This window comes from Nicotiana tabacum, chromosome 9, assembly GCF_000715075.1.
Source record: "Nicotiana tabacum cultivar K326 chromosome 9, ASM71507v2, whole genome shotgun sequence".
Classification (NCBI taxonomy): domain Eukaryota; kingdom Viridiplantae; phylum Streptophyta; class Magnoliopsida; order Solanales; family Solanaceae; genus Nicotiana; species Nicotiana tabacum.
Window position 1 is genome coordinate 62130943 of NC_134088.1, and position 24438 is coordinate 62155380.

The following is a 24438-nucleotide window of genomic DNA, read 5'->3' on the forward strand; positions in this document are numbered from 1 at the left end:
TTGTTGTAGCGATAAATGTTTTGGAGGTTTGGTTTTTGCGACTACAATGAGAACCGGAACTCGATGGGGTTGGAGAATAAACGGTGGGTGGTTGTTGGTCTGAGTTGGGGTTTTCATTAGATGACGGTTTACACTCAGGCTCACGCTATAGTGCTTCGTGAGACAAAGACATAGTGGGAGTGACACTGGTAACATTTGAAACCTCTGAATTTTAGGAAGACAGTGTGAATTTTTGGAAGTAAAGACATGAGAAAGAGAGGGTTTTTAAGAGAAAGAGGAAGTTTGATGGATTTGATGTGGACAGTTGTGAGAAGGACGTCTCTTGGGGTTATTTAGAGGGGATGAGGGATCGGTTACAAAAGATTGCAACGGACTGAGTAGACGGGTCGGCTTGTAACGGGTGTGACGATTGGGCTTTAAGGGATGAGAGATAGAAACAGACTCATTTAATGACGTGGCACTTTTATGATCGTTTACAATGTGCATGAGTTTAAAAGGAATTACTAACCTGAGTCAAGGGAACCAGGTTCCCTGACTGAATTTTGTAAATGTGAGCCTTATCCTTTTACCACAATACAATATTATTAGTTGTTTGTTTGCTCTGTAGTTTCCATGCGTATTTACCTGTAACGATATAGAAATGACTTAGAAATTGCTAGAAAATACGTTTTAGCAGTTTACCTATTCATTCTTTCATAGCCAATCATTGCGGGACCTGGTACTCAGTTTGATTTTATCAGCCCCAATGCCAGTCGATTCTTTTCAAAATGCTCTTTGTTCAATGCTTTGGTGAAGATCTCAGCTACCTGGCCCTCTGTTTTGCAGAACTTCATGCAAGTGAGACCCTTTTCAACATTATCCTTGAGAAAATGATGTCGCACATCAATGTACTTTGTTCTCTTATGCTGGACCGGGGTCTTTGCCATGTTGAGAGCACTTCTGTTGTCACATAATAATGGCACACAATCAGAAAACACCACAAAATCCTCCAGTTATTGGTTGATCCACAACAGTTGAGCACAACAGGAGGCAACTGCCACATATTCCGCCTCTGCAGTAGAAAGAGCCATAGAGTTTTGTTTCTTTGTACCCCATGAAATCAAGCATGACCCTAGAAAATGTGCCATGCCAGATGTGCTCTTTCCATCCACCAAGTAACCAGCATACCCAATTAAGTTGAAATTATCTCCTGAAGGATAGTAGAGGACCAGGTCCTATGTTCCTTTGAGATACCTTAGAATCCTCTTGGCAGCTTTCAGATGAGATTCTTTTGGACTTGATTGGAATCTAGCACATAATCCCACACTGAACATAATATCAGGTATGTTGGCTGTGAGATACAAGAGTGAACCAATGATACCTCTATACATGGTTTCATTCACAGGAGCACCAGGTTCATCCATGTCCAAACGAGTGGCAGTGGCAATAGGAGTATCAATTGTTTTTGAACTTTCCATCTCAAATTTCTTTAGAAATTCTTTAATGTATTTCTGCTAACTAATCATCGTTCCCTTGGAGGTTTACTTAACTTGCAGACCTAAGAAAAAGTTCAGTTCTCCCATCATGCTCATCTCAAACTCGCTTCCCATAAGCTTGGCAAACTCCTCACACAAGGAAGCATTTGTTGCACTAAAAATGATGTCGTCAACATAAACTTGCACAATCAGCAGGTTCCTCCGTCGTTTCTTCAAAAATAGAGTGTTGTCGAGAAGGAACATGGACAACCTTTCATACCATGCATAAGGGGCCTGCTTTAAGCCATATAGTGCCTTGTCAAGCTTTAATACATATTTAGGATGCTCATGACACTCAACACCAGGTGGTTGTTTGACAAAGATTTCTTCCTTTAAATACCCATTCAGAAATGCACTCTAGACACCCATTTGGAACAAATTGAATTCCATATAAGATGCAAAGGCAATGAGAATTTCGATGGCTTCCATTTGTGCAACTGGAGCAAAAGTCTCATCATAGTCAATACCTTCTTCTTGATTATAGATTTGAACCACTAACCTGGCCTTGTTCCTTGTTGTATTCGCAAACTCATTAAGCTTGTTTCTGAACACCCACCTTGTTCCTATAATAGTTCTATATGAAGATCGAGGAACCAGGTGGCATACACTGTTCCTCTCAAATTGATGGAGTTAATCTTGCATAACAGTAATCCGGTCAGTATCTTTCAATGTTTCCTTGATATGTTTGGGCTCAATTTAAGAAAGTAAAGCTGAGAAGGCAAACATGCTTCTTGTCTTTGATCTGGTTTGAATCTCTTAATCAGGAGGGGGTGATCACATTCTGGAGAGGATGTGAACTTTTGTGCTTCCAGTTGGACACCTGAATCTTATTGTGAGAAGACCTAGGTTCCTTTGAATGGGATCCATCATTAGCATCAATGGAAGAGTGAGTGCCACTTCTCCGCTCAGCATCAGGAGTTCCTTGGACGATATCAGCAAATCTATTTTCTGCTTCAGTTATTGTAATGGAGGAACCAAGTTTTTTTGTATCAACTGGAGGTTCTGATGTATCTTCCTCATTAGATTCCTTGACCTGACTTATCAGATCAGCCTCTCCATTTGACATATCAATGACTTCTCCAGGAACCTTTGACTACTCTCCATCTTGATCATTCTTATCATGTGAGTCTTTCCCACATAAGTGGTGTGATTCATCAAAGATTACATATATGCTTTCTTCAACACATTGAGTCCTTTTGTTGTAGACCTTGTACGATTTTCTTTGTGAAGAATACCCAAGAAAGATTCCTTCATCACTTTTGGCATCAAATTTTTCTAGTGCTTCCTTACCATTATTGAGAACGAAACATTTGCAACTAAACGTTCTCAGGTGAGTCATCTTGGATTTTCTCCCGTACATCAATTCATATGGGGTCTTGTTTAAGAGGGACCTAATCATGCACCTGTTTATCAAATAGCAAGCAGTGTTGACCGCCTCTGCCCAAAAGCATTTTGCTACACCACTGTCAATTAGCACCGTCCTTGCCATGTCTTCGAGAGTCCTATTTTTCCTCTCCATAATATAATTTTGTTGGGGTGTTCTGGGAGCTGAAATATTATGACTTATACCATTTTCAGCATAGAATTCTTTGAACTAGGCATTGTCGAACTCTGTGCCATGATCAGATCTTATGCTTACAACATTATGGTTCATCTTCACTTGAATCTGCTTCACAAAGGCAGCAAAGACTCGAAAAGTTTCATCCTTGGTTCTGAGGAACAAGGTCCATATGAATCTAGAGTAGTCATCAATTATGGCAAACATATACTTCTTTCCTCCTCTACTGGGCACCCTCGTAGGTCCACACAAATCCATATGAAGAAGATCAAGTGGCCTCGAGGTGCTTACTTCCTTTTTTAGCTTGAAGTAGGACCTGACTTGCTTTCCTCTTAAACATGCATCACACACCTTGTGATCCTTGAACCTTGACTTAGGCAGCCACGAACTAGGTCCTTCTTAACCAGCTTGTTCAGCAACGAGAAACTTGCATGTTCGAATCTTCTGTGCCACAGCTCAGCATCATCATCAACAACACTCAAACATGTAAGATCCCCACTATTCAAGGACTCAAAATCAGCAACGTAGATGTTTTTGAATCTTTTTGCCATTAAAACCACTTCACCAGTCACAAGATTGGTGATTGTGCAAGTCTTTGATAAGAATTCAACTTTGTTTCCTTTGTCTAGCATTTGACAAACACTCAATAGGTTGTATTTCAGGCCATTCACATAGTACACATTCTCAATCGAGTGAGTGGGTGTCTTCCCAACTCTTCCAACTCCTAGAATGTATCCCTTTTTGCCATTGCCAAAGGACACACTCCCACCTTGCAGGGCTTTGAGTGAAAGGAAATCATCAGTGCTTCCAGTCATACGCTTAGAGCAACCACTATCCATATACCATCTTTGGCTGCTTCCTTTCACTGCTCCCTGCATAAGGAAATCAGAGATTAGACTTAGGAACCCAAACAAGTTTTGGTCCCTTGTAGTGAGGAAAAGGGCAAATTAAACTTCTTCTTGTCCAAGCAGGCATCACACGTTTTTTTTATTGGAGGGACCAGGTTCCTTAGCAGTAGGTACTTTTTCAACAAAAACTTTATTTTTCTATTGGGACTGAAATCTAGCTTTACATGATTCTTTAAAGTGCCTAGTGTTACCACAGTGAGTGCAAAGCTAGTAAGGAGATTTTTCCTTTTGGAACCCAATTCCCTACATGTTCCTCCCTTTACTTTTATATATTGCAGTGATTGTATCAGAGGACCAAGTCCACTTTAGAGATTTATCTAGGTCATTTTTAACCCTGCCTAGATCTTCCTTAAGTTGTCTATTTCTCTCAAGTTCAGCACACAGACTCAATTTCACTATTTTGTGCTCATTTTTGAGTTTAAGGTGTGCCTCACTTGCCACTTCCTTACCTTTTAAAGTGTTTCCAGAACTACTTTCTCTTTTTAATTCTTCTACTGTTACTTTTAGATCCACAACTACTACCAACAAGGCATCTCTCTCATGCTCTACGTTTTTAATTTTCTCAGTTAGAGCATCATTTTCTTTCTTTAAATACTCAATGGTTTCTTTTAAATCAACCACTACAACTACCAAATTATCTCTCTCATGTTCTACCTCTCTTAGTTCCATAGTTAACCCATTTTTATCATTGATAAGATTATGATAAGCATCAATCAGAACATTAGCTAAGGATACAAGCTTCTTTTGGGAAAAAAACTTCAAATTTCTTTCAATGTCTAGAAAATTTACCTCATCATTATCTTCATCCTCGTAAGATTTACCCATCGGGGAAAAGATGGAGACATATTCAGCTGCTTCACTTTCAACTACCATCATAGAGCTCTCGTCTTGTTCATCATCTCCCTCAGATTCACTCGAGGAGTCTCCCCATGCAGCAAGAGCTTGTTTCACAACAGTGTCAGCAACATCTTTTCTCTTGCATTTCCTGTCAAGAACCAGGTTCCTCTTGGTTGTTTTGTCTATGTTGTGCTTGTACTGATCTTGCTTGTGGAGAGGACAATCTTTGATGAAATATTCTGGCTTCCCGCATTTATGACACAAGTCATAGCCTTTTGATCTACTGGAGCTGCCCTTTTTCGGAATGCCTCCATTTCTGCGAACCATTTTCTGAAATCTCCTTGTCAAATAGGTCATGTCAGCATATTCACCACTTGAATCATTATTGTCTTCATTGAGTACGAGGTTCTTTTACTTTTTGGGTTCTCTTCTTTCATAGTCCTTCTTTTTCTTCATTTCATATATCTTCAGATTTCCAATAAGTTCGTCAATGGTCAACTGTTGCAGATCTTTTAACTCTATGATAGCATTGACTTTGCTTTCCTAAGAACCAGGTGATATACTAAGTATTTTCCTGACAAGTTTGTTCCTTGGAATGATCTCTACTAGAGAGTGGAGCTCATTGATGATGGAGGTGAATCGAGTATGCATGTTCTAAATGGACTCATCATCCTGAAGAGTTCATACTCAATAGTGAGCATGTCGATCTTTGACTGCTTGACTTGAGTTGTTCCTTCATGTGCGGTTTGGAGATCCTCCCATATCTCCTTGGTAGATTGACAAGCAGAAACTTTGTTATACTCGTCTGGTCCAATACCACAAACGAGGATATTCTTTGCTCGAAAAGCTTTCTCTATATCTTTGCGGTCGGCATCATTGTACTCCTTCCTTGTCTTTAGAACTGTCATTGCTGGCTCGCCAATGGTCTTCATAGGGACGACGGGACCATCACATATGGCATCCCAAAGCTCTAAATCTTCAGCCATAATAAAATCATGCATCCTTGTCTTCCACCATCCGTAGTATTGTCCATTGAATCTTGGTGGATTCTTTCTAGGTATTAGACTTATAGAAAGAAGCTACTCTAATACTAATTGATTTAAACTTAGAGTCCACCAAACTGTATAGAGAACCTGGTTGTCTATCAGTTTCCACAGAACACACACACAGAGTAATAAATAAATGACACAACATTGTTTTACGTGAAAAACTTCTAGCTCACGAGATTAAAAACTACGACCTATACTCGTAGGATTTTAACTTTACTAACCGAGCAAACTTTAGATTACAACCTATAGTAATCTAGGAATTATCCTCTTAATCCCTCACCTACTTGTAATAACTCTATTACAAGCCTCTTTGTAATAACTCTATTACAAAGCTCACACTTTGACTAACTCTAGACAAACACAAACACAAAGTTTATGTTTTTACAAACGATGTCCTACACAATGCTTCTAACTAAGCTGAGTAGGAATTACAAGTAAATAACTCTAACAAAGATACAACAATACTAAGGATATATGATAAACTCAGTATTCGGATCTGGTCCTTTCTTTTGTTGCTACTTTGTTCTTCAAGCCTTGGAGTCAATGAGAGGCGGCACCACACTTGAGAGGGAGGCGTAATGATTTAGGGTTTTCAAGTGTATATATTCCCTTGCCTCATGTTGGTAATATGTAAGTGAGGTCATTGGGATGATGTATGTAATTATCCGGTATAAGGCATGCTCCATAAAGTGACTGTTGCACTGTTGCGTGTGCAGAGAAATAGTGCATCGACTTTAACAGTTGTAGGGAATTGACGTGTACTGTCACCGGAGGAACCGATAGCCATCTGTTCCCTCTGCCGTTTCTTTGACTGATCAAGTTGGAACTTGAGCCAGACATGTGACTTGTTGTTCTTGATCACTTTTGAGGATGTGTAATAAATTCCTATCTAATTATCATATGAAATTTATTAAATCATTAAAATACAAAAGGCAAATAACTTATCATGCTTCATACTCACCGCTTTCTTCTTCATCATTCAATGTTGTTTTCTCAAGAAGACAATCGCCCCATTTATCGCAATGATTCGGAAAACTCTGAAAATAGACTATCTTAACTAAATACAACTTGACCAAAAGTTATCCAAATCCAATTGGTAAGAAACAAATTGAAAGCCGAGGAATAATCCCTGTTAATTAATAATAAACATAAATGCATGCGTACTAAGCTACAATAAACATGGATATCACGTGGAACCAGTACGGCATTGTTTATTGCCAAAGTTCCATGTGTATTACGCATTATAATGTTAATGTGACAATTGATGGCACAAACCGAGCTTCTTAAGCTAATTTGTTTTCTTTTGACAGCCCAAAGGATAAAATATGCGTTCAAGCTTGCAAGTATAATCCTTTTTTTGAAAAGTTCAACCCACATGGGTCAAAATCTGCCCGTAGAATATTTGAGACAAGATAATACTAAGGGAAGAATTCTCGAGTCGTCGTCAGTAGAGATGGCCCAAGAAGCAGCAAAATCCATAGTCGAAGAGTCGACGAGGGCCGTGGTCGAGATGTCAATAAGGGTCGGGGTCGAGCACCATTGATAGAGCTTTTGTTGATACCAAATTTTGCCCTCATATTTTTTAAATAGTATATATACTTTTAAAATATCGTTTGCATCAATACTTAATTTACAAAGAGTTATACAAGTATTTTTTATAATGTTTCATAATTTGTAGAGCTTTAAAATTAATTTTTTTCTTGCAATTAAATTACCTGGATATATATTAATTATCAATTAAATTATTTTGTGATGATTTAACCATCCAAATCTATTATTTGCATCCACAAATATGCTTCACAATATTTTCATATAATTATATTGACTATTCACCCAATTTTGCAATAATAGCCTATATGTTATGCATAATTATATTTTTTACATTATTCTTGCCAAATAGTATTTTTATATTGTTATAATGTTAAGTTATTTTTTTTTGAATCATCTTACAACTTAAATAATATTTTATTATTTGTTAATTAATTTTTATAATTTTATTTTAATGAAATTCGTGTATTTTAAATTATAGCCCAATATTTTCGAACCAATTAAAGTCAAAAACATCTGGCCCATTCTGTTTAACCCTTCAGAATCCCAAACCAAACCACCTCTTCATCTAACCCAGTCGCGATCCGTCTCGCGATCCGCCTCGCTTCCTCTTTAATCCTGGCCGTTGATCTTAAATGATCAATGGCCCACGACAACCTTTGCCTTTTCCTTATAACCCTCGCCCCAAACCCTAGAGACAAATCGCTCATTCCACCGCCCCTTGAATCTCTTGAACCTTCCCCTCTTCTCTGAAACCCTAATAGCCGCCTCCCTTAACCCTCTCCGATTCCTACCCCAAAATGGAATCAATCCATGATTCTCTTACCTTATACGTTCTGTCATCTGGTTACTTGCACGATTTTGGCATCACCTATTGCTTGCCTATTTTTGGCAAATACCAGGCCTTGGGTTTTGAACAACCGTCCTCAATCTTTGAGACTTAGGCGGTATTTCGTCTATATACACTCACCACCGGGTTGTATGGGTCTGATTTACCAAAATCCTTGGCCAATCTTTAATTTCCGTCGAACAAGGGTTTGAAATTTCAATTTGTTTTCTTTTCTGGTTCTATTATCGACTACATGTGATTTCCTTTCCTTATTTTGTGTTTGATTAATTGTTTTCCATGTTTACTCGCTTGATTCCACCACTATATAAACTGCTCCCCTAATCCCCTTCAAGGGAATTTAATCATGGTTATTCTCTCATACTCTCATTCACTCAATACTATTCTGAATCTATTGGTCTTGTCCGGCTGAAAGCCAAGGCCATCAGAATCTTCTCTATTAACCTCCCAAGTGCGAGCACTGCTCGGGGCTCACTGAAACTCTTGTGAACTCTGACGCATTAGGATTTGGGATTTTTTGCTGTTCTATTGCTGTCACTACTGAGATTCTGGGTACTCACCCTTTTTTGTTTGTTTATCTTCGCAACTGGCCAACATTCTTGACTCTCATAGCCTTCATCGTTATTCCTTTACTTACTTATGTGTGTACTCGGTATGCCAATGCTGATTCAACTTTTAGACAAACATGCCTTAAGTTTCTCTGTTATTTATGAACTTGCAGTATTATATTATTGTGTTCTTTTCTATAAATCTACTATCTCAATGATGTTCCGTACGTTCCATGACCTCTAGTATCGAACTTGAATAGTTTCAACATGCGTAGTAGACTTTCACTCTGCATATTTGATTCGAATAGTTCCTGACCCTCTTAAGTTTTACCTTACTGACCATGTTCATACTAGCCTGAATGTCATGTTCTGTGCTCACACTTATGCCTTAATTTCATGTTCTGTGATAGTTATAGGTTCATACTTGTGCCTTAATGTCATGTTTGCTCAGATTCTGCTTTAAGGAATCTCTTCCTCTTGAACCCTTTAAGAATAATCTATTATTTCCTGCAAACCGATTCCTGATTCTCCTATGTTATAACACTATTTCACTATATAACCAAACTTGTTTATCTGCAATTCGTAACTCTAGTAGTCATATTCTTTGATCTGTCAATCCTGCACTCTTAGCATTTCTTCTAGGATAAATGTCAATGTGTAGTTTTCTCTCATGTGGGATCGACTGATATGAATCCTAATGTTTGCTTGTCCTGTTGATCTATAATTAACGTGTTCTTTTACCTACCATGAGTTATTTAGAGTCTTTGTGCTATAGTAATGCCCATCATGTTAGGTCTCATGTTCAACTAAGTGATATACTGTCAACTGTTCTTAACTATGCCCTTAGCCCATTGCTATGTTGTTGATGAACATACTCTCATCAGGCTCTCATGTTAAAACCTTCATGTGAAAACTGCCTCTCACTTTTTCCTGTCTATGAATTTGCTAGATTCTCATGTTAATTGTCTGAAAACCTTTGGACTAATTCTGGACTATTCTTCATTTTAAAATTCTATTTGAAGTAGTTTGTTAGCTTATGATGTTCAATCCTGTCACTTTAAAACCTAGCATGAGCCCATTTTATGTATGTCTTCTGTATTTTCCAAAGTTTCATGTGATCCTGCTTATATGTTTTGGTTAGAACTGTTTGTTACTTACAACTTTCAAAATTAAGTGTGAAAAGGTATTTAATGAATTCCCAGAGTAGTTGTCACTTGCATGGTTAAGTCCGGCATCAGTAGGTAAGTCGTGCATCTTGGGCCTAGTATTGGGCCATACATGTTGTTGGACCTATATGCTAAATTCATGCATCTTCTATTGTTCTGCTAAGCCTAGGGCTTGGGCCTACTAGTCATGTGAAGAGTGAGGATTGTTGAAAGGCCAGCTAGTGTTGGGTTGTTTTGTTTGGGTCTATTTCTAGGCATGTAGTTATTCTTTAGGTACTGTTTGTAGGTGTATTCATTATCCAGTTCTGTAATAATTTGTAAACTAAATAATTGGGGAATTAGTAAAAAAAAAATGGGGATAGGGTACTTTAATTCTCACATGAATGGGTAGATAACATGCTTACAGGATCTACATGTTTGTTTGCTACTTTGTTCGATATGCCTATTTCTATACACTAATTGTCACGCCCCAAACTCGAGGAGTGCGACCGGTGCTCAACCGAGTAAACCCGGTCGAGCAAGCCTACGTTACATCAACCTCTCATCATAACTCATGCATGATTTATCAAAATATAATTAGATCATGACTTTCAAATTGAATACATTTGGCTCAATGGCCTATAATTTTTCTTTTCTTTTCTTTTTCTCTCGTGATGGGTACATAGCTTCATAAATATCTATGAACATAAATACATGAAGAAACTCAAAACTTAAGTACATGACCCATAATGTACATGGAGCTTCTATGACAATAGATACCTAAGTACATAAAACCAACTAGACTCGAATGCCCACTCGAATTGTAGCGGACTCACCATAATCTGTTGCGCAAAAGTTCCCTAGCAAAGATCCATATCATCCTGTAGAAGTATACCTGCATCCATTAAAAGATGCAGCGCCCTCGGCAAAAGGGACGTGAGTACATGTGGAATAGTACTTGCATGTAAAGCAAACAGAACAACATATGATATCATGGTAATTAAAAAAATAGTCATATGAATTACATCAAGAACTACGAAATATCCAATAGATTCACATTTCAAGTCTCGTTGTGCTTACATCATTTTAAATTTCGTTTAGGATTAACTGAGCCACATGAACTATGCGTGGAATACATAATATAAAGTAATTGAAATAACATGTTCAAACACGGCCAATGTAAATGGCACGTAATGTCTGTGTTAACAATGCGTCTCACTAGACCGTCCATATCCCTCTTTTATCTTACACCTATACATTTCATAGACCGTCCTTAGTGTTCACATGTCATATTAAACACTTATGTCTTTCCTAGACCGTTCATATGATTCCATAGACAATACACCTATGTGTTTCATAGACCGATCATAGGATTCAATAGACAATACAACTATGCGTTTCATAGACCGTTCATAGGATTCACATATACCATACAATACACATGTACGTTTCATAGACCGTTTACAGTGTTAACTTACACAATACAACTGTGCGTTTCATAAACCGTTCACAGTGTTTACTTACACAATACACTTGTGCGTTTCATAGACCGTTCACAGTATTTACTTACACAATACACATGTGCGTTTCATAGACCGTTCATAGTGTTTAGTTACACAATACACCTGTGTGTTTCATAGACCGTTCACAGTGTTTACTTACACAATACACTTTTGCGTTTCATAGACTGTTCACAATGTTTACTTACAAAATACACCTGTGTGTTTAATAGATCGTTCACAGTATTTATTCATATTATATTATACACCTATGCATTTCATAGCTCATCCATAGGATTCACATATTATACACATATACGTTTCATAGCCCGTCCATAGGGTTCATACACATCATTATGCACATAACCATATATAAACTCAAAGCGACATGATTAACATTACATTAAGGTCGTAAGTTCCCGGATCATTGGAACACTTCATGTTCATGCTCATCATGGAGAAACATAGCTCATTACATTAGCATATGTATGGTGAATCAATGAGTCAATTTCAATGGCACATGAGCCCAATTTATTTTCTTAAGGTTCATCATCATTTTAGCATAGGACATATCCCTTTCATCTCGTTATTCACTCACTTGACATCTTGAGGTCATTAGCTAAGTTCATGATTCTTGAGGACTTAACATCGAAGTCATTTACATACATTATTTCAGAAGCATACAACTATAGTCAAAACCATTGGGACATACAACACCTCATAATTCTCATTTAGACAAACGACCACATTTCATGTTCGTACTATCACTTCATTAGTACTTTCAACTGCTTACAACATCATTATTTCATTAGCTCCCTTTTGCCATACATATTATTCTTCATTCACGGTACGGTGGTCGTATCTCATATTCCATACTTTCATTTCATTACTTTCAAAGCTCATCATCATAAACATCAACATAGAGAATATTCTTAAAGTACCTTTCCCAAGAAGGATGTAAAGGCTTAAAACACATTGGAATACTTACGAAGCGCAGCATTAGTTAGAACAACCACATTTGGACATGACTTGAGTACATAAGCTTTTGGATAATTATATTTTCAGAGTCAATTTGGAATAATTGAATCAAGGCTCATTTCATTTCATTGGCGTTATTGGCCACAATTATAACTTTCATCATTGGCACGGTGTCTACACTTTATATCCCCAACTCACTACTTTCACTTTCAAACATCTTTATAGATTATCGACAACAAAGAATCTCTAATCACAAATTTTAGTACACCTATGAGTAATTAAGAGTCTTAGGCACATTGAGACTTCTTACAAAATTTGGCATAATAGCCTTCACTTGAAACACTACTTGGAGTCATAACATTTTTATATCCAACTCATGCTTTGAACACACTCCCGAAGGATAACATCATGTGATAAGAGCATCCAGAATACATTTGGAACATATACCTTTCAACACAAAGCTTATTCGGAATAGTTAACTCGGGACTTACAAGAACATCATGGGATCCAATTCTAGGAAAGAAGTTTAGCCAACATACCTCGCTTTGAGATTTCTTTAAATTACTACAACGTTCCGGAAATTCTAGTAATCCCAATCTATTTTGAGACATAATACAAATTGAACCATAATTAGGAAGATATTCATGGTTTTAGTTCATTTGAGTATTTTATCAAACACTAGGTGTGTAAATTTGGCTACAAAGTTCTTCTACAAGATTTTCTTCATTCTACAACCCAATCTTTACTTATTTGAGCTCAACAATCTTCCCACAAACCTTATTGGTACATGCATGTATAAATATTACTCACATACCCAATAATCATACTCCTAATCAACCATCTTCTACCCAAATTCGAAATTAAAAACTAGGGTATGAAACCTTAACTCTTAGATGAAGAACTTGTGAGATTTTCTTGTTGGATTTCAAAGCTTGGACAAGATGTTGATGAACAAAAAACTTTATGTACTTCCTCTATCTATAACACTCTCACTTCTCTCTAAAAAACCTCATATAATTGCCACAAAATAAGCCCCAAAGCCTATTTATCAAAATGGGGTCAGGTTATAAAAATAGAAAAATTAACCCTTCGAAATCAGGTTTGTGGTCGCATAATGGACTGCAAAATGGGTCTGCGGGTCGCACAATGCACCGCAAAATCGATGCCTAGAATTGGGCTACGCTGGCCAGGTCTGCGACCAATTTTGTGGTCGCATAACCATTTTTGTGATTGCATAACCACTTTGCGATCGCAGAATTGGCCGCAGAATCATCTTGTGCCAGCCTTTGATAATTTGGTCATACCTTCTTGTAAGAGTGTCCGAATGACTAACGGTTTGAATAATTAGAAACTAGACACATAGACATTTTCTTTTTATAGGTAATACACCACATAACTCTTTATATAATGAGAGTTATGCTCGTTTGAAGTTAGGTCTTGTGCGAACTCACTTGAAACTTGATCCCATTATAAAATTTTCAACTTGACTTAGTCTTGAGGCTCTTATTAGACCATAAACCATTCTTAATGCACCTCATACATATATTAGCATGATCAATTGATATCATTCATATAATAGTCCTTGTCTGCACACAAAATAATATAATTAGCACTTATCAACTTTTTTAATACTGCTTAAGTACTTCGAAATTTTTCGGGGTGTTACATTCTCCCCCACTTAAGAACATTCGTCCTCGAATGTTTTAAAAGTCACTTCTAATAATAGAGTTACCATCATTTTACTTCCAACCATTATGCATTGGCACTTATGACCACATGGGTCTTATACTTCCTTTCTAAAATTTCAACTTACTTGGCTATCTTTACAAATTCTTAAAAGTTTCGGCAGAGTTTCCCCTGTAACGGGGCCTATCCACCTGTCAGAGAATCCTAGAAATCAATCCTAAATAACATATAGATAACACCACATTGTACCATATACTTGAAATCAACAACTATGACTCTCGGGGCCAACTGTATGACCTTGCTTACCTTGGTCGTATCCTTGACTTTTCCTTCCTCCATTACGAGGACAATTGGGCACCTCACATATTATACCTGTCATGTGCGTCATTCCTTTAATCCTTAGGCCTTTCTAATTTCTTAGCACAATGTGCAACACTCCTTGGTATTAACAAGGGAACTCCGAGACTAACATGGAACCTTAACGCATGATCGAGGATAGAAGAAGAGAAATATTTCCTAAATGTCGTTGTAGCCTCCCTATTATAAGTGTGGCCGACAACACACCGATAAGAGAGACTCTACTGACACAGCTCCATGACACCTTAGAACTCCTAAACCATGCTTTGATACCAAGTTTATCACGCCTCAAACTCGAGGAGTGCGACCGACGCTCAACCGAGTGAACCTAGTCGAGCAAGCCTACGTTACATCAACCTCTCATCATAACTCATGCATGATTTATCAAAACATAATTAGATCATGACTTTCATATTGAATACATTTGGCTCAATGGCCCATAATTATTTTTTTCTTTTTCTCTCGTGATGGGTACATAGCTTCATAAATATCTGTGAACATAAATACATGACAAAACTCAAAACTTAAGTATATGACCCATAGTGTACATGGAGATTCTATGACAATAGATACCTAAGTACATAAAACCAACTAGACTCGAATGCCCACTGGAATTGTAGCGGACTCACAATAATCTGTTGCGCAAAAGATCCCTACCAAAGATCCATATCATCCTGTAGAAGTATACCTGCATCTATTAAAATATGCAGTGCACCCGGCAAAAGGGACGTGAGTACATGTGGAATAGTACTCGCATGTAAGGCAAACAAAACAACATATGATATCATGGTAATTAAAAAAATAGTCATATGAAGTACATCAAGAATCACGAAATATCCAATAGATTCACATTTCAAGTCTCGTTGTGCTTACATCATTTTAAATTTCGTTTAGGATTAACTGAGCCACATGAACTATGCATGGAATACATAATATAAAGTAATTGAAACAACATGTTCAAACACGGCCAATGTAAATGGCACGTAATGTCTGTGTTAACAATGCGTCTCACTAGACCGTCCATATCCCTCTTTTATCTTACACCTATACATTTCATAGACCGTCCTTAGTGTTCACATGTCATATTAAACACTTATGTCTTTCCTAGACCGTTCATATGATTCCATAGACAATACACCTATGTATTTTATAGACCGTTCATAGGATTCCATAGACAATACAACTATGCATTTCATAGACCGTTCATAGGATTCACATATACCATACAATACACTTGTATGTTTCATACACCGCTCATAGTGTTTACTTACATAATACACCTGTGCGTTTCATAGACCGTTCATAGTGTTTACTTTCACAATACACCTGTGCATTCCATAGATCGTTCACAGTGTTTACTTACACAATACACTTATGCATTTCATAGACCGTTCGCAGTGCTTACTTACACAATACACCTGTGCGTTTCATAGACCGTTCAAAGTGTTCATTCATATTATAATATACACCTATGAATTTCATAGCCCATCCATAGGATTCAAATATTATACACCTCTGTGTTTCATAACCTGTCCATAGGGTTCATACACATCATTATGCACATAACCATATATAAACTCAAAGCGACATGATTAACATTACATTAAGGTCGTAAGTTCCCGGATCATTGGAACACTTCATGTTCATGCTCATCATGGAGAAACATAGCTCATTACATTAGCACATGCATGGTGAATCAATGAGTCAATTTCAATTGCATATGAGCCCAATTTATTTTCTTAAGGTTCATCATCATTTTAGCATAGGACATATCCCTTTTCATCTCGTTTTTCACTCACTTGACATCTTGAGGTCATTACCAAAGTTCATGATTCTTGAGGACTTAATTTCGAAGTCATTTACATATATTATTTCAGAAGCATACAACTATAGTGGAAACCATTGGGACATATAACACCTCATAATTCTCATTTAGACAAACGACCACATTTCATGTTCATAATATTACTTCATTAGTACTTTCAACTGCTTACAACATCATTATTTCATTGGCTCCATTTTGCCATACATATTATTCTTCATTCATGGCACGATGGTCGTATCTCATATTCCATACTTTCATTTCATTACTTTCAAGGCTTATCATCATAAACATCAACATAGAGAATATTCTTAAAGTACCTCTCCCCAAAAGGGCAATACACAATTTCAACTCATAAATATGTAAAGTCTTAAAACACATTGGAATACTTACAAAGCGCAGCATTAGTTAGAACAGCAACATTTGGACATGACTTGAGTACATAAGGTTTTGGATAATTTTATTTTCGGAGTCAATTTGGAAAAATTGAATTAAGGCTCATTTCAGAATATTTCACACATCATTTTATTTCATTGGCGTTATTGGCCATACTCATAACTTTCATTATTGGCACGGTGTCTATACTTTATATCCCCAACTCACTACTTTCACTTTCAAGCATCTTTATAGATTATCGACAACAAAGAATCTCTAATCACGACTTTTAGTATACCTATGAGAAATTAAGAGTCTTAGGCACATTGAGACTTCTTACACAATTTGGCATAATAGCCTTCACTTGAAACACTACTTGGAGTCATAACATTTTTATATCCAACTCATGCTTTGAAAATATTCCCGAAGGATAACATCATATGATAAGAGCATCCGGAATACATTTGGAACATATACCTTTCAACACAAAGCTTATTCGGAATAGTTAACTCGGGACTTACAAGAACATCATGGGATCCAATTCTAGGAAAGAAGTTTAGCCAACATACCTCGCTTTGAGCTTTCTTTAAATTACTACAACGTTCCAGAAATTCTAGTAATCCCAATCTATTTTGAGACATAACAAAAACTGAACCATAATTAGGAAGATATTCATGGTTTTAGTTCATTTGAGCATTTTATCAAACACTAGGTGTGCAAATTTGGCTACAAGGTTATTCTACAAGATTTCCTTCATTCTATAACTCAATCTTTACTTATTTGAGCTCAAAAATATTTTCACAAACCTTATATGTACATGCATGTATAAATAATACTCCCATACCCAATAATCATACTCCTAATCAACCATCTTCTACCCAAATACGAAATTGAAAACTAGGGGATGGAACCTTACCTCTTAGATGAAGAACTTGTGAGATTTCCTTATTGGATTTCAAAGCTTGGACAAGATCTTGATGAACAAAACACTTCATCTGCTTCCTCTCTCTAGAACACTCTCACTTATCTCTAAAAAAACTCATATAATTTCCCCAAAATAAGCCCCAAAGCCTATTTATCAAAATGGGGTCGGGTTATGAAAATAGAAAAATTAACCCTCCAAAATCAGGTATGCGATCGCATAATGGACCGCAGAATGGGTCTGCGGGTCGCACAATGCAGCTCAAAATCGATGCCCAAAACTGGACTATGCTGGCCAGGTCTGCGACCAATTTTGTGATCGCATAACCACTTTTGCGATCGCATAACCACTTTGCGATCGCAGAATTGGCCATAGAATTACCTTGTGCCAGCCTTTGGTAATTTAGTCATAACTTCTTGTAGGTGTGTCCAAATTACAAAATGTTTAAATAATTATAAACTATACACATAGATATTTCTTTTGATAGGTAATACACCATATAACTCTTCATATCATGAGAGTTATTCATGTTTGAAGTTAGGTCATGCGCGAACTCACTTAAAACTTTATCCCATCATAAAATTTTCAACTTGACTTAGCCTCGGGGCTCTTCTTAGACCATAAAACATTCTTAATGCACCTCATACATATATTATCACGATCAATTGATATCATTTATATAATAATCCTTGTCTGCATACAAAATAATATAATTAGTGCACATCAACTTTCTTAATAGCGCTTAAGTACTTCAAAATTTTCCGGGGTGTTACACTAATAGAGATCATGTCTATAGGGATTCAAACACTTCACCTACTCGATTTCTTTAATGCCCACACATTATCTGAAGCGGGAGTTTTAGTGCTTTACTTGTTCACATGTCTACTGCTATGCATTATTAGATAGCATGCCTATAAGAATCAAGCATCAATAACTATTCGCTCAATTTGTGCAACTGCAATGTGCTTATTTGATAGCATGCCTATAGGATTATATTAATATATGCCTTGCTAATACTCATCTATATACTATGTCTATAGGGCTTTAATTGATTAACCAATCGACTGCTTTCGTCGTCTTATTACTTTGCCCACCTAGAAAACATGCCTATAGGTTTCAAGCAACATCTCGATTCTGAAACTGCCTACTGCATAATGTGAAATATGTCCGCGTGCATTTGTTGCTTATTTGTGGAGGCTAACTTAGGCCTTTAATTGTCTTTATGTGAAGTCCTATCTATTTTGAATGTCGCTTAGTTTTATCATTTTTTGAGCAACCTAAGTAAAGTCTAGAACCACCCAAATAGTAGGTCCAAAGCCTCCTAAACCATAGGCATGGGATGGGTAACGCACGCGTAGGGTACGACTTAGAACTGAATTAGAACGCTTTTAAGTAAACAACTTCAACATAGTAAACGGGTAGCAGGAGATGATAGTCTGTGCCTACTGAATAATATGAGAAACCCCTACCTAAAGGGAGTTGCGAAGTATTATTCATGTTGCACGGGGTGATCTTTTAGGCTAAAAAACTTAGGACCCCCCCCCCTCCCCCCTTTCCTTCATATACTTGGCATTTACATTTAGTCATTTAACATAGACCAATGCATTTGTGATCATTTAAGATTTGTACCAATTCCCAATGTGTTATGATAAGACTCTTTCTATACCTTCCTTTGTTTATTTGATCACCTAGCCTAATCACGTAATCCACATAGTTTAAAGTTTGACCGGGACCCATATTTGTGGATCTCGAAGAGTGCCTAACACCTTCTCTTTGAGGTAATTTGAGCCCTTACCCGATCTTTGGTGACACAGACTAGTTAAAACCAAGTTATTTACAAATAGGTTCCCTAACACACCTTAAAAACCATTAGGTGGCAACTCTTCTCTTTTAATACCTCATTTAAAAGAGTTGTCACACGTCCAAGACCGCTTTCACGAGAAAACGGGGGGCGATAGCATGGCGACTCTGCTGGGAATTACACTTAGGATCTTACCATAATGAACTTGACTTATGTGGATTACTCTCTTTTTCTTTATTTGTTCTAAAACAGCTTCTACATGCACATCTCTTCCCTTCTTCACCTTTATTTGCTTGAATTTGCTATGACATGAACATCCCTTCCCCTATTCACCTTTATCTGTTTAAATCTGCTATGACATGCACACCCCTTCCCCATTCAATTTTATAACTACCGTTCATCTCTTTTGATCCTGTCTAAAACTGCTATATCATGTCTTTCCCATCCCTACTTCCTGCTTTATTACATTTCCACATATATTTTTATGAACTAAACTGACTTCTTCCTTATGTCTTTCTTCTTTATTCTTTTCATGTTTACTTTGCTATCCTATTTACTACTTTCTATCATGCAAACATTTGGCAACGTGTTATTATCTTTGCATAAAGCATGCTCCACATCATACTCCACTCGTGCCAATTATCAACATAGCGGCTTCGCACTCTTCCAAAAATTACCCTTTTAAAACTGAAAAGGCTTATTTGCGGTAGACTGGTCGATCAGCGGTGCAATCGACGGTCCTGTGCCTTTCTCTCTCAAGTTGTCCACTTGGGAGTACCAGTCTAGACCATTCTAGAAACCCTACTCCAACTTGAAATGTAAATGCATCATGCTAAACCTAGTATGGGCTGGAGCGTTATCAACGTAACAACCCGCTAAGATAAACCTTGTCCAAATTTTGCCGGGATTTCCACAATCCCAATAGACACTATCATATTATGTGCATTACTTGGAGAAAATACGCCAACGTGTTGATCACTATTGCATAAGTAGTCAAATCTGGAGGGGGAAAGAGCTAACCTTAGTTGGCTTGTAGAAAATGAAGCATGAAGTCCCCAGGTTCGGTATGGTCCAAAACATCCCACCGTTGCTACTTGACTGGTGGAAAGACCTTGCACCTTGCGACAAGAATCATGTGAGAAGAGTATTGGGTGACCTGCCATCCTTGCTAAACATTCGACCAAATAGGGCACTGATTGAGTCCACTACCATGTTCTGGGATGAGAAAAGAGTCATTTTTCGATTCGACGATATTGAAATGACTTCTCTCCTAGAATAAATAGGAGGCTTCGCTAAGTTGCCATGGAATAGTCCGAGATTACTGGTACCAGAGAATCGCACTCCTCGCGGTTTTCTAAAGATGTTGGGTTTTAAGAAAAATGACGAGTTGCTCTGTTTAAATAAGTCATACATCCCTTTTGAATTTATTTATGAGCGTTATGGGCACACCAAGTCATATCGTCTTCATCATGAGGAACTTGCCATTACTTCCTTGGGTTGGACGCACCGCCGAGTTTATGTGTTCATTGTCTGCTTCTTGGGGTTGTTGATATTCCCAATGAAAGGGGGAAGGATTCATACTCTCTTTCTAATATACAAACATCACCGTTTCACTAAGATTCTTGTCCATACTTTTCCATCAGATCTGAGAATAACTCAAATATTGAAGGCTTTTTCTGTCATTCATCATTGTCAGGAGGAACATCCACCTATCTCAACCTTTTTTGGGTGAATCATTCCTCCTATTTACTTAAATTCCATTTATTGCTATTCATTGTTATTGAATGCTACATTATTGCTCGTGATTTCTAGAACAGTTATTGCATGTTGTTATCATTGACTGACCGAACCCATCTAATGTTTATTGCATCTTTGAAAGCTTCATCTAGGGATAGTATTGCTAACTAAGATTAACCCCTAATTATATAAATTTAATTATTCGAACCAAGATCTGTATTTTTTGGTCAAATAATTTGGCGCCTTCTGTGGGGATTTCTTAGTTAAACTTTTAGTTTCTTCTAGATCTACAACTAGGACGGGTCACTAACGTAAACAAAAACAAGATCTCCTTTCTTTGTGTACACAAATTCCAACATGGTAGGTAACCGAGAAGAAAGGACGAGAATAACAAGTGACATCCCAACCAACCTCATGAACATCATCAATGAAAGCTGTGAAACGGCAGGTGAGGGCGCGACGCCCAGTGCTTGCCCTAGATGAGATGGGTCACTGCCCCTTACTACATCATAACAAAGTCCCGTGGTAAAGGAGCCACCACGTCTGTGGAGGAAGAGACGCCCCCAGTTGTGAAAAAACTCCTCGAAGCGTGGCTAACTGACATGCTAACAAGCATCCTAAACAAGCCCGCTCAGGGCACGACTATAGAAAATGCAATGACTTGCACGATACAACAAACAGATGAGCAATGCAACCAACTCTTTCCTCCAACAACATGTATTACACACAATGTCATTGATAGTGCAGGTGACAACGCCCTCGCAGACATTCTAAAAAGGATGGAAGAAATGGAGAATGAAAACAAGGCGCTCCGAGATTAAATGAAAGAACACCAAGAAAGGGTCGATAAAATACCGGGCGCTCCTAAGCTGTTGCTGAAGAGGGACATCGGCCGGTTCGTCGAGCAGCCTCACAGTGATGATGCATCCCCACATGCCATACCAAAGACCTTCAAAATGTCTTCGTACCTTAGGATATATGACGGCACAACCGACCCTAAAGATCACATGACTCATTACGTCATCACCGTAAAAGGCAATGATCTCACCAAAGAATAAGTATCTTTTATTTTGCTGAAGAAGTTTGGCGAAACCCTTATAGGAGAGGCATTAACATGGTATTCGCAACTACCAACATGGTCCATAGAGACTTTCGAGGAAATGGCTGAAAAGTTCGTAACGACCCATGTCGGAGCCAAGAAGGCCGAGGCAAGAGTTAACGACATATTTTCTATTAAGCAGTCCTTGGGAGAGAGACTAAGGGACCTCCTCACCCGATTCAACCGAGTGAGGATCACTCTCCAAACGTATCTGAAGGGATGGCGGTCGCAGCCTTTCAGATCGGGCTGAGTAGAGATGGTCCAAGAGCAACTAGAAAACTGTTGAGTCGGTTGATGAAGTATCCCTCAACCACTTGGGACGAAATCCACAATGGTTACTGTGTTGAGGTCTTTGCAGATGAGAACGACCTCAACGGACCAACTTACCTACTAACCTTCGTACAAGCCGAATCAAGAAAAGATCGAAGAGATAACATAGAAGAGATCATCCAATTCCACGACCTAACAGGGAACGACATCAACCATATATCAGGGCGGTCGTTGCGCCCTCCCCCTCTATGAAGAAGGTCCGTCCATACCAAGAACGGGAACTCATCGGAACGACTGAGGTATGCCTCCCCTATTATCTACTCACAATTTTTGCGTGTCACCTACAGAGATAGTCTACGCTCTGGAAAAGCTTGGACCGAAAGTGAAGTGGCCACCGAAGATGAGATCAAACCCAAACATCAGAAGTTCCGACACCCTTTGTGAGTTCCATCAGGAACGAGGACACAAAATTGAAGATTGTATCGCCCTGAGGCAAGAAGTCGTAAACATATTGCGATAAGGGCACCTCAAAGAGTTACTAAGCAACAGGGAAAGAACTAACTTCGCCAGAGGACGTGAACACCAAGGACCGCCAAAACCACCCTCACCAGCTCGCACCATCAACATGATCATCGGTGGCACTGATAATGCCTCTATCAACAACGTGAAGTTCACGACTACCCACAAACTCAAGCGATCTATCACTCCATGAGCGGTACGATAAACTCGAAGAGAGTGTCATCTTCGACAAGTTGGATGCCGACGGTTTGACCTTTCCTCATAATGACACCCTCGTTATTACTTTATGTATTTTAGATACTGATGTTAAACGCATTATGATAGATGACAGTAGCACCGCATGCATCATCCATCCCCGAGTGCTTACCCAATTGTGACTCGAAGATAATATAGTATCGCACTGCATCACGCTAACTGGTTTTAATAATGCAGTTGAACAGACATCCAGGGAAATTGCACTCCCCGTTCTGGCCGACGGCGTAACTTTGTAGACAACGTTCCACATCATGGACCAGGCCAAATGTACAACGCCATAGTGGGACAACCATGGATACATCCCATAAAATCCGTCCCCTCCAGCTTATACCAAGTAAATAAATTCCCAACTCCATGGGAAATTTTCAGTATACGAGGAGAACAACGCACATCACGAGAATGCTACCGCATTTCCTTAGACGGCACGACCACCCAACAGATAAAAGATAAAGAAAATGAGGCATAGCAATCAACAAGGTCGAGGTCGGAGCTAGAGGAAAAAGAGAATGTCATTAAGGAACCATATACGGCCGAAGCCACTGGTTCGACCAAAAAAGACCTCGACCCCGTTTAGTTGGATCTCAACTACTACAACAAGATGGCCTATATCGTCTGCAAGCTTCGGGAACCAAGTAAATTCAGTCAATTCTTAAAAACTAATGCATATTTGTTTGCTTTTAGCCATGCAGATATGCCGGACATCCCAAAATAAATCGCCACACACAAATTAAACATTGACCCACTCCACCCCCAAGTGAGGCAAGTCAGGCATAAATTCAACTCCACAATTAATGACGCAGTGCGCGAGGAGGTGGAAAAACTACTAGAAAATGGTTCCATCAGGGAATCGAAGTACCCCAAATGGGTCGCTAACGTAGTGATGGTCAAAAAGAAGAATGGAAAGTGGCGGATGTGCGTGGATTTCATAGATCTGAACAAGGTATGCCCGAAGGATTCATTCACGTTACCACATATCGACCAACTCATCGACACAATGGCCGGGCACGAGATACTAAGCTTCTTGGATGCATACTCAGGCTATAATAAAATCCTTATGGAAGAAGAAGATCAGGTAAAAAACCACATTCATCACCCATCAAGGAACGTATTGCTACAGGGTCATGCCCTTTAGACTAAAGAACGCAGGAGCTACTTATTAAAGGT

The 24438-nt window shown here is 38.3% G+C and overlaps 1 protein-coding gene across 1 annotated transcript; it reads right to left on the reverse strand.

Moving 5' to 3' along the window:
* Positions 1–5422: 5422 nt before the first annotated feature.
* Positions 5423–5803, reverse strand: LOC142163923 (uncharacterized). Its single transcript, XM_075221077.1, has one exon. The coding sequence runs from the start codon at positions 5801–5803 to the stop codon at positions 5423–5425; it is 381 nt and encodes a 126-aa protein (XP_075077178.1).
* Between the last annotated feature and the right edge of the window lie 18635 nt (positions 5804–24438).